This window comes from Phlebotomus papatasi, chromosome 1, assembly GCF_024763615.1.
Source record: "Phlebotomus papatasi isolate M1 chromosome 1, Ppap_2.1, whole genome shotgun sequence".
In the NCBI taxonomy this organism is placed as follows: Eukaryota; Metazoa; Arthropoda; class Insecta; order Diptera; family Psychodidae; genus Phlebotomus; species Phlebotomus papatasi.
Window position 1 is genome coordinate 58,750,572 of NC_077222.1, and position 10,676 is coordinate 58,761,247.

The 10,676-nt window shown below is 40.2% G+C and overlaps 4 protein-coding genes across 4 annotated transcripts; 2 read left to right on the forward strand and 2 right to left on the reverse strand.

Annotated features, from left to right (window-relative positions):
• Positions 1-2,028, reverse strand: LOC129809433 (tubulin-specific chaperone E). Its single transcript, XM_055859256.1, has 4 exons — positions 1,713-2,028; positions 1,146-1,618; positions 378-1,081; positions 1-310 (listed from the first exon to the last, which is right to left on the reverse strand). The coding sequence occupies exons 1-4, from the start codon at positions 1,803-1,805 to the stop codon at positions 9-11; spliced, it is 1,572 nt and encodes a 523-aa protein (XP_055715231.1). The 5' UTR covers positions 1,806-2,028; the 3' UTR covers positions 1-8.
• A 31-nt stretch (positions 2,029-2,059) lies between these two features.
• Positions 2,060-2,989, forward strand: LOC129809449 (ribose-5-phosphate isomerase). The gene has a single exon (XM_055859274.1). The coding sequence runs from the start codon at positions 2,170-2,172 to the stop codon at positions 2,926-2,928; it is 759 nt and encodes a 252-aa protein (XP_055715249.1). The 5' UTR covers positions 2,060-2,169; the 3' UTR covers positions 2,929-2,989.
• Positions 2,990-3,088: 99 nt separating this feature from the next.
• On the forward strand, positions 3,089-4,832 carry LOC129809436 (BUD13 homolog). Its single transcript, XM_055859260.1, has 2 exons — positions 3,089-3,192; positions 3,271-4,832. The coding sequence occupies exons 1-2, from the start codon at positions 3,089-3,091 to the stop codon at positions 4,721-4,723; spliced, it is 1,557 nt and encodes a 518-aa protein (XP_055715235.1). The 3' UTR covers positions 4,724-4,832.
• On the reverse strand, positions 4,734-6,814 carry LOC129809437 (protein FAM98A). The gene is made up of 4 exons (XM_055859261.1): positions 6,536-6,814; positions 5,504-6,464; positions 5,136-5,340; positions 4,734-5,076 (listed from the first exon to the last, which is right to left on the reverse strand). Exons 1-4 carry the CDS (start codon positions 6,571-6,573, stop codon positions 4,877-4,879), a joined length of 1,404 nt encoding a protein of 467 aa, XP_055715236.1. The 5' UTR covers positions 6,574-6,814; the 3' UTR covers positions 4,734-4,876.
• Positions 6,815-10,676: the final 3,862 nt, after the last annotated feature.

The window sequence follows — 10,676 nt, forward strand, 5'->3', positions numbered from 1 at the left end:
TTGTGATTTTACCACTGAATTATTATTGTATCACCATCCTGGATGGAATAGTAATCCAGGTTTTTGGACATATTATCCAAAACGACACATACATCTTGCCTTTCGGCATCCACATAACTGAGTATTGGAAATTTTCCTGGTTCAGATTTAAACAGCTTAATAACAAGTCCCTGAAGTGCTTGAATCATCATCTTTTTGGGAAGTTTCTTGGTCACCAGTCGATTTGCTTCGGGATCCAGTAAGTTCACAGTGATCACTGATGATTGTTTAGTCGCTGGACGTACAAGAGCTTCATCGGGGCAGCCGTATTCTGCAAAATTAAAAATAAAACAACTCAAAACCTGAAAATTAAAGACTGCAGGGTTTTTTTCTCATACTCTCAACAATTTTTCCGTAGGCACGAATTTTCCGCATAAACTTATTTCTGTCAGTAGGGCTGCCACTTGTCAGCAAATATTCCCAGCCATATTTCTTCCAGATATCATACTCAGCTTCCCGTCTGCTTATTGGATTCACATTAATCTTGTTGAGGCTCTTGAGATTGCTAATTAATGCCACGGCATGAGAAAACATATTCTCAAAGCCACTTTTTGGATCCGGTGTCTGATTGACCACAGACAGATGCTGCAATTTGTCCAGTTCATTGAATGTCTCAACTTCATTCTCAATGGGATTATTCTTCAAGTTGATCTCCAGCAGATTGGGAAAAATGTCCAAGTGTTGAGTGGGCTCACAATCCGGTAAGTGGATCCTTCTCAATCCATTATGCATGAGAAGGAGCACTTCCAAACTCTGGATATTACCAAGTTTGAGGATTTCGTCAAAGTTCGACAGCTTATTCATGTGCAGATCCAGGTTAAGAAGATTTTTGAAGACAAAATTGCAATCTGGGACGGCAAGAGTTGAAATATTGTTATTCTGCAGCGAGAGGTATTCAATCCAGGGAAAGAGACGAGCAGTTTGGAGAATATCCTTGAAGGAACTCAATCCACAGTCGCTCAAATTGATGTCCTTCACGTGACGGAATGATGGTTCGAGGTCAGAAATATCCAAATCCGAGGGCAATACAAGTCGATTTTGCCTAATAGAATTGAAAGGTAATAGATAAATGAGAAAATCTAGCAAGGAATAAATTAAATTCTTACGATAGATTCAAGTAGGATAGACGTGGCAATTGACTGGCAATGTCTGCAACAATTCTCCAATTCCAAATGAGTGTAGCCGAAAGATTGACCGTAACCAAATTGCAGAAGGGCATTAAATCCCCTGCAGTTTGGGTATTTGAGCATGCCACAGAAATATCCTCAAGTAGCTCCACATGGCTCTGTTTCTTCATGATCTTCTCAGCTCCAACAAATTCAAAAATTGATGCTTTCACATTCTCCTTGACTTGCTGCATGAGATTCTCATCCAGGGGATTGCCAATATTCAGTACATAGCGCTTCTCAATGGCTCCAGCCAGAGAATCAAATGGAACAATCTTCCCCGGACGAATCATAGAGCCTGCATTAGGACATGTCGTTTCAAAGTACTGAATCTCATTGACACATCCATTGTGCTTCCCGCGACGAGAATCATCCCACTCAACACCCACCCACAATCCGGAATAACCTTTGATCTGGGAAATGGAGAATATATATTCCACAAAAATGCATCATATATTTTTGGTTCCCACTCGCGCAAAGTGCTTCCATATTTTTTTTCTGACTTACCTCACCAAAAAATTTCACTGTCCCATAGTCACTATTCACCTTAATTCGTGAATTAATTGGGAAAGTTGACATCTGCTCCACCAGCCCCACCATTTTTCCCAAATTTCACCTGAATCGCACTTTCCCGTAGGAATATAACACCAGCACCAGCGACAATCGATGCAAATCTCATCAACTTCACCACTTTTATGACCAGAATACGCAAAAAACAACAATTTATTGGCAAAAATAGATTAAGCCAGGAATTTTCACTCAGGAACAAAACAGACTGACACTGGAGACTTTGTGATGACACATACTCTCCAAAAAGCATGGAGTGATGGTTTGACGATCTGACAGTGGTGGGGGAAAAAATAGGGGAAAGTCTCCAATCAGTGAGAAAACGCGGTCTACTGAGAATTCTGTCCCCACACGCGATAGTAAAAAATAATCAAAACCTCGAGGCTAAAACAAGTAAATGTTATTGAAAGTAAATCAAATAGTGTGGCAATTTTATCGGAATTTGCATAAAATGAGCTTGGAGGAGGCTAAGAAAATTGCAGCCTATAGGGCAGTGGATGAATTTGTGAAAAATGACCAAATTGTGGGCATCGGCAGTGGATCAACCGTTATCTACGCTGTGGAGCGTCTAGCTGAAAAGGTGCACAAGGAGAAAATAAATGTGATCTGCATCCCAACCAGTTTCCAAGCTCGTCAGCTCATCATTGGCAATGGTCTCAAATTGAGTGAATTGGAAATGCATCCAGAAATTGATGTTGTTATCGATGGAGCAGATGAATGTGATGAGAATCTCACCCTTATAAAGGGCGGTGGTGGATGTCTACTTCAGGAAAAAATTGTGGCATCATGCTCGAAGAAAATGGTTGTCGTGGCTGACTACACCAAGGACTCCAAGACACTGGGACAGCAATATAAGAAAGGCATCCCTATTGAAGTTGTTCCAATGGCTTATATCCCTATTCGCAATAAAATCCAGAATCTCTATGGGGGAAAACTTCAGCTGAGGATGGCAGTAGCTAAGGCAGGACCCTGTATCACTGACAATGGCAATTTCATTCTGGATTGGCATTTTCCCACCGGAGATCATGACTGGGCAAAGATTGGCACGGAAATAGGGATGATTCCTGGGGTTGTGGAGACTGGATTGTTTGTTAAAATGGCAGAGAAGGCTTTCTTTGGTCAATCAGATGGGACTGTAAAAGAGAAATCATCCTGAATGTACTTAATTATTTCTGTAATTTTTTTTTCTGGGAACAAGTAAAATCAGCATGACATAACCTCACTTTTGCTTTCCTGGCGGGGCTTCATCAGTTGATGTGTCAGTTTTGCTTTCTTATTGGAGTTGGTTTATTTTTTCCTGAATTTACCCCCTTTAAATGGCAACAAAAATAAATCAGAAGGAGTACCTTAAGAAATACTTATCCGGCGATGTGGGCGAGAAGAAGAAAAAGAAAAAAAAGCGACCGATTGTTGGACAAACGTGAGTAAAAAAAAATCAGTAAACAAAAAATCCTTTTCGTCAATGTCGTCAATGAAAAACGTTTTCCGGCTCTTCCAGGGTGAAGATCATCGATGATGACATTGATGTGTCGAAAATGCAACATTTCCAGGACAATGATGACTTAGAAATGCTGACTACCGGTGAAGATGCTCCACAAGTGGTTGGGGTCATTGACGAGCGTCCGCCGGAATTGAGAGCTCAAGATTTCAAAAACAGCACAAAGTGGAAGGTTATCAGTGATGATAATGGGTATGAATCTTCACTGACTATTCAGCAATTGGATAGGCAATCGGGTCGAGTTGAAAAGTCCCAAACGAGCAAGTCTTCAGAGAGGAGAGAAACGTCCAAAAAGAAATACGAGAGTAGTCCGGATCTCTCACCACGGCGGAAAAGGAATACAAGCGTAGATTTGTCTCCTCCTCGTCGCAGAAGCAGCCCTGATTTGAGTCCTAAGCGACGTGGAAGACATTCTCCAGATCTATCACCCCCTAGAAGGAGATCCCGATCACCCAAAAGGAACCAATCCTCGTCTAGTAGAAATCGCAATTCTCCTCGAAGACGACTCTCTGATGACCTTTCACCTCCCCGTAGAGACCGGGGCAGGAAAGATTCTGAATATAGACGAGATAGCAGGAATTTGTCACCTCCACGAAGGAAGGAACATTCCAGAGGTCGTAGAACTCCTCCAGATTTATCGCCTCCGAGGAAAAGGTTCAGTCCAAGACCTTCCACATCCAGAAGGAGACAATCAACAGACTTTTCGCCCAAGAGAAGGAGGAACAGAGATCCCTCTCCTTCACCACGTAGAAAGCCTTCTATAAGTCCAGACCTTTCGCCCAGGAGACGCAAACGTTCCTCTTCGCATGACTCTCCAGACAGAAACAAGATGAAGAAGACTTTGGAGGGCAAAACAGCCGGTCTGCAGGATGCAAAATCTCTTCGGACAGAGAGCGAGAAAATCAGGAAGCGAGATGCTGAAGCATTCAGCAAGATGAGTGATGATATGTCTGGTAGAAATGCCAGGGCTGTTGTCCGGGATAGAAGAACGGGAAGAATACGGGATCTGGAGGCAGAGGCTGAGAAGGATCGTGCTAAGGAGCGCAAGGAGCAAGAGAAGAAAGCGGTTTATGATCGCTGGGGGAAGGGATTGAAGCAAGTGGAGGATTATAGGCAGAGAATTGATGAAGAAAGCTATGAAATGAGCAAACCTCTGGCAAGGTATTCCGATGATGCTGACCTGGACAATTATCTGAAGCAGCAGGAACGCGAGGGAGATCCCATGTTGGAGTACATTAGGCAGAAGGAACGTGAGAAGCAGACGGACAGCAAAAAACCCACTGTACCAGTTTATAGGGGTCCATATCCAGAAAACAGATTCAGTATTCGACCTGGCTATCGATGGGATGGAGTGGATAGATCCAATGGATATGAGAAAAAATGGTTTGATGTGCAGAACAAGAAGAAAGCCATCCAGGAGGAGGCCTATCGGTACAGCACGGAAGATTTATAAGACTATTTGATTTTTACAAATAGGCAGACAAATTTTATGATGCAAAATAAAGAAGAATGTGTGATTCTCCCTGACACGCTAATAAATTAATAAGAATTGAGATTGGATAGTTGAGTTTACGATTTACCGGGTGTGGCGTGCTCTGGGGATTCACTAGCGGCGACCTCCACGATAATTGGAAGAACGTCCCTGGTTGTAGCCACCTTGATTGTAGCCTCCCTGGTTGTTACTCCCCTGATTCTGTCCCCACTGCTGATTGTAGTTCCCTTGATTATGGCCTCTCTGGTAGTTCTGATCCTGGTAGTCTTGTTGATTTCTATTGCCGTAGTTGTCACGACGGTAGTTGTCTGAGCCTGGAATTATTCCCAATCAATTTATTATCAGTTCAATTTGAAAAACAAACGAGATAAACCTTTCTGTGACCAGCCGCCTTGAACGCGACTACCACCACCCTGATGGCCCCCGCCACGATGCTGGCCACCATCGGAACGGTTATCGTAGAATTGGTTGTTGCCCTGCGACTGATAGTTCGAGTACTGCTGCTGTTGCTGATAGTTCGAGTAGCCCTGATTTTGCTGGAATCCTCCTCGGCCTCCGCCCCCACCACCGCCGCCGCCCTATTAATTTTCCCTTTTTATTACATTTCGTTTTTTCGAGAATCTTTTTTTTTTCGAACAAAATTTTACAATTTTATCTAGCCTACTAAGTTTTAAAAAAAATCTCATGCAGGAGTTTCCTCGTGGAAAACATGCAGGTTCAGTAGTGTTTCCTTCGACTTACCCTTCCTCCTCCACGTCCACCTCCTCCGCCGCCCGTTGAACGATTCTTCTGCCACGAAGGCATCTCTGGAGGCGGAACTGCATATTCCCAAGCCCTACCACCCCGATCTGGAACCTGCCCAATGATGTGCCTCTGAATTTTGCTGCGAGTGTTTCTCCTAACAGCAGCACTGCTGGTCTTCTCAATTATCACGAGATGATTCCGAGCTGCCAGCAGAGCAGAGATATCAGTGTCCTTGCCGCCGGTCTGCAGAGTATCCAGATGCTGTCTCTTCAGATTGTACCTCTGATAGATCTCATCTCCTTTACTCTTGAGCCTATCTGACCACTGGAAAGACTGCACAGTTACATCGAGTCGCGTGAGAAGCATCTTTCGTCGCAGATCATACTCCAGATCAAGCTCTTGCTGAAGTTTCACGAGTTTCTGCCACTGCTCTCCCGAAAGGGTATTCATGGGATTAAACAGAGGTTTACCCACTCGCTTCGGTCCAGCTTTCTGCATCACCTCAGCCAGACGCGAGTCAATCTTGTCAAACAGGGCTTTGCATGGGAAATTCTCCGGAGGCTTTCCCATTCCTAAACCCATTGCCAGCTCTTTCAGGGCAGCCGCCGTGGGAGATTCTTCCAAAGTTATCACGTTGCTGGTGTCTTTGGGCTTATTTGCCCTCACCATTTTCAGTGCCATGAGTTCATTGACCAGGAAAGAAAAGAGTAGTGTAAGAGACTCAAGAGTATTGAAGCGATTCTTGTCCATGCCGTCTGTCAGACTGCTAAAAGGACACTTCATCTCTTTGAGGAAACTCGACAGAGTCATCCGGAAGGAGTCAACATCACCATCATCGGACAATTGCTCATCAATATTGCCCAGAACACGAATCTCATTCGTCAGCCAAACCAGCAGCTTTCGTGCATCCTCATTGAGGGTCTTTTCCTGGAACACTGCACTGCAGTTGCCAGTGTACCTGCAGTTTTATACGTTAATAATGCTATTCTGCGGTCCTTTCTTATACCAATCGATGTAGGACAATCTTACCCAACACATTGTAGTGCTTCGATGAAATCAGGATCCATAATTTAAAGGAAAAACGGGAAAAACTCTGGAGGCTGCACGAGGAGAAAACTTTCCAAACGTCACAACCCGGCACTCTCTTCTCTCACTCTCTCCGAATCCGAGTCTCTCCAATTTTCTCTCTCTCTCTCTCTGTCTTTCAGAGATGATTTTAAATTTCATGAAATTTTAGAAATTTATAACCCAGAGGCCGTATCTTTCAGATGTGAGACTTTGATTTTGTGAGAAAAGCCAACTCTCCGTGTGGAAGTCGCCTATTTGGTATCCACGAAATTTTCAATTGGAAATTTTCTCATCAAAAATCGGGGAGAATTCTCGAGTGGTGTATTCCCGGTGAGAGTTTTATAAATTTACATAGAAAATAAGCAAATAAATTAAAATATCGCGTTTTTTTTAAATTTTAACCCTTTAAGGACGATTGGAACACCGGTGTCCTATAAAGAAAATAATTTTTCCTGACTAACTAAAGTTATTTCTTCTTTATGTTAGTACGTAATCGTAAAGTAGAAGGTTGAAGGCATCTAGGATATTTTTTGCAAGTCTTCAGCTATTTGCTACATAGCAAATTTTTAAGCTAAAAAATGGTGAGTTTTTTAAATTCTCATATTGAAATTTTATTTTAAATATTAGGTGAGATTCTTAACAATCTCACCTACTATAATCCTAACAAAATTTCATGTCGTCCGATCGCGCTCAAACTTGGCCAAAACGTGTTTCAGCACTTCCTGATCACGAATATATATGTGGCTAATTTATGTTCCCGGCCGGCCGCTCTTTGGAGCTTAATAGCTCCTAAACTAAAAAAGATATCGACTTGCGGTTTTCGGCAAAGGTTATATATCGGGTGAAAATTGCAACTTGGTGCATTGACCCCCCACCCCCCACCCCTCCTTCCGCCATTTTGAAGACCCCCCTTTTTTTGTTTTCTCAATAGATCCGCCCCTATGGCATCGAGCGGGCTCAAATTTTAGTATGTTATAGCTGGGCCTTAGAACTTTCCATCAATACCAAACTTAAGGTCCCCCGACCCCCCTGACCCGAGCTATAAGGGTCCAAAAAAAATTTCTTAAAATGGCCATAACTCCAGTTCTAATTGTCAGAATTTAAAAAGTGAGGGCTTTTTGGAAAGCTCTCGTGAAATGCCACTTCCCCTTCTAACATCGCAAGTTCATAAAACCACCGCTAGGGGCGCTATTATTAAAAAGAAAATTTTTAAATCTTAAAAGTTAAATAACTCAAAAATTCCATTGTGCATCGGGCTAAAATTTTAGTATGTTGTAGCCGTTGATTATACCTATCAAACAAAAAAAACCTTAAGTCGATCCATAACCCCTGACCCGAGCTATAAGGGGTCAAAGTTCGAACATTGACCGGCCTCTATCTCCGGTTCTAATTAACATAGCGACATATATTTTACCTTTTTGGTTTCGTCTCAATGAGCACTTTCAGATGGAAGTTCAAAAAGTCACCACAGGTGGCGCTGTGATAGCGTCAAAATTCATCGAAATTCAAAGTCACTTTTCTCAAAAATTCCTTTGTGCAAGTTAATGAAATTTTAGTATGTTGTAGTCCAGTCTAGGACGTTTCCAAAATGGTGCGTATGCGCGCTGTGGTTTCAATAGAACCGGAGATATGAGGGGTCAAAGTTCACAAAATTCAAAAAATCATATCACCGGTTCTATGTGACCGATTTTGATGAATGAGGGCTTAAACGAAAGATCTCACCAAATGCTACAACTTTCTAGAATATTTGAACTTCGTGGGACCAACACCAGGGGCGCCACAGTCGAAAAACCAATTTCAATATCACATAACCTCAATTATCTCGACTGTCGCTGAACCGATTTTGATGATTACTTCAACATAATTGTAGAGCACATTTGTCTCTACATTTCGTCCATACATCATTTTCCACTCAGACTACGCTATCACTCCGATTTTGCCGTTTAAGTGTGAAAAAATTGATTTTTCCAATAATAACGCTTTGAAATCACTCAGATGCCAATTTGACTGCCTCTACTCCACCAAGACACTTAAAATATGGTTTTAAATGGAAAGTCCCGCAAAATACAACAATTCTTTGATATAGTTGAAGTTCAACAAATGACTAGTTGGGGCACTCTGGATGAAAAAACAAGTTAAGAAACAAAAAACCTCGATTATCTTGGCTTCTGAGTAATCGATGAGATCATGTTCTATGGGAAAATTATAGAGAACATTCTGGTCTACATTACACCCATATAACACTTTTCTGTCAGTTCATCCAAATCCTTGATATTTTGGTTTAAATACAAAATTTGTATAATTTCACGAATTTGATTCAAGATAACTGAATGGCGTCCCCCAACTTCAGCTCTAAATCGAACTTGCATGCATTCCGAGTTAGCTCACGTTAAGAATCTCACCTACATAAGCCGGTTAGGATTATCTGTCCCTTTTTTATACTTCTAATTTTTTTTAAGTTAAACCGTTTTGGAAAAAGAAATTACAATACTCAAACATAATATATTTGATTAGAGTTAAAATTAACAGTCACTGGTATCGCCATAAAAATTACTTAAATTTATACAAAACCACAAGAAAATGAGAAAGTCTTTATACGTATAAATATGTATTTATAATTGAATTAGTACAAATGTAAAGGTTTTTTAGGTTCTTTTTACTGTAGTAAAATCGTCGGTTAAATCAGCATTTATCGTAACTCCATTTTTGCGATTTTGAGATATATACATATTTGGAATCAGAATAATTTTGTTTGTTAAACGCACTTGTGAAAAAGAAACTTTTATAAGCCCAATAAAAATTATTTTAAACAAAAATTATCATAAGTGCCCTTAATTAAGAAAAAATTATCAGAATTTGTCGTAACTTCCATTTTTGGGGAAGTTACGACAAATTCCCATACAAAATTTTCACTAATCGGCATTTGCCGTAACTTCTTTTGCTCGTTTGCGTGACTTGTAATTTGCAGCAAAATTGCAATATTCTCAATAGAACGTTTATAAACTCTTCCAAATATCGAAAGACAATGCGAATAGTGTAACATGAATTTATTTTAATTCAATATTTGCGAGAAAAAAGTGAGAAAAAATCCCTACCCATCTGTCATTAATTCAAAACAAAACAAGTTACGTGGCGCAAAAAAATTATTCAATAAATTTTATAAAATAAAAGATTTTAGGAACAGGGATAACAGTATTATTGACTAATTTAGTCAAAAAAGGCGATTAATATCACTAGAGTAATTAAAATTGATATAATGCATTTTAGAAAATTGTCGTAACTTCCAGAATCTCCATACATTGGAAGTTACGGCTTTAAAAACGATGGAAGTTACGTTACAATTTCTTCTAACATATTTCTCAATATTGCAGCTTTTAAATAATTTTATAAAGATTTTCTCGAGTTAAATTACAGTTTATTAGTGCACACCGTGCACACAGAAAAATTTTGACTCTAAATTTAAGAATATATAAGATCCTGGGAACATAAATTGGACGTGAATCCCCGAGGCGTTTAAAGGTGTCTACACATTGGGAGCAATTTTCGTCAAAAATTGCGTTTTTGACAGAAATTTGACGTTTCCCCCCTACAACGCTACAGGGAATTTCCTTCAAAAAGCAATTTTTGACAAAAATTTCTCCCAATGTGTAGAGGCCATAAGTTTACAAGCTCTGAGCGAAAGAAATGAGCTAGAATCCCTAGCTCTTTCAAATTAAAAGATCGGGAACTTAAGTTCAGCATTAGCTGGAAAATGAAAAATGTCTACAGATTTGCAACTAAAACTAAATGATCAAGGATTTAGAATTAGGACATTGGCATTCATTCGATGGGATTTGAAATTAAATTCCTGGGTGTTTCTGTTTAAGAATTTTTCATTTTTCTGTGTGTGCCACTTTTATTATTTTGACTCAAAAGTATCGCATTCGGGGCTCATTTTTAAGAAAAATAATATTGAACTGAAAATTTGGTCTCCTGAAAAGTTGTGAAAAGGAAGTTACGACAAATGCTGATTTAACTGACGAAATATTAAAAAGAGAAATTTGGCATGAAATGCCGTTACAGTCATTTACGTGTTAAGAGGAGTCGCGATGAATAAATAAAA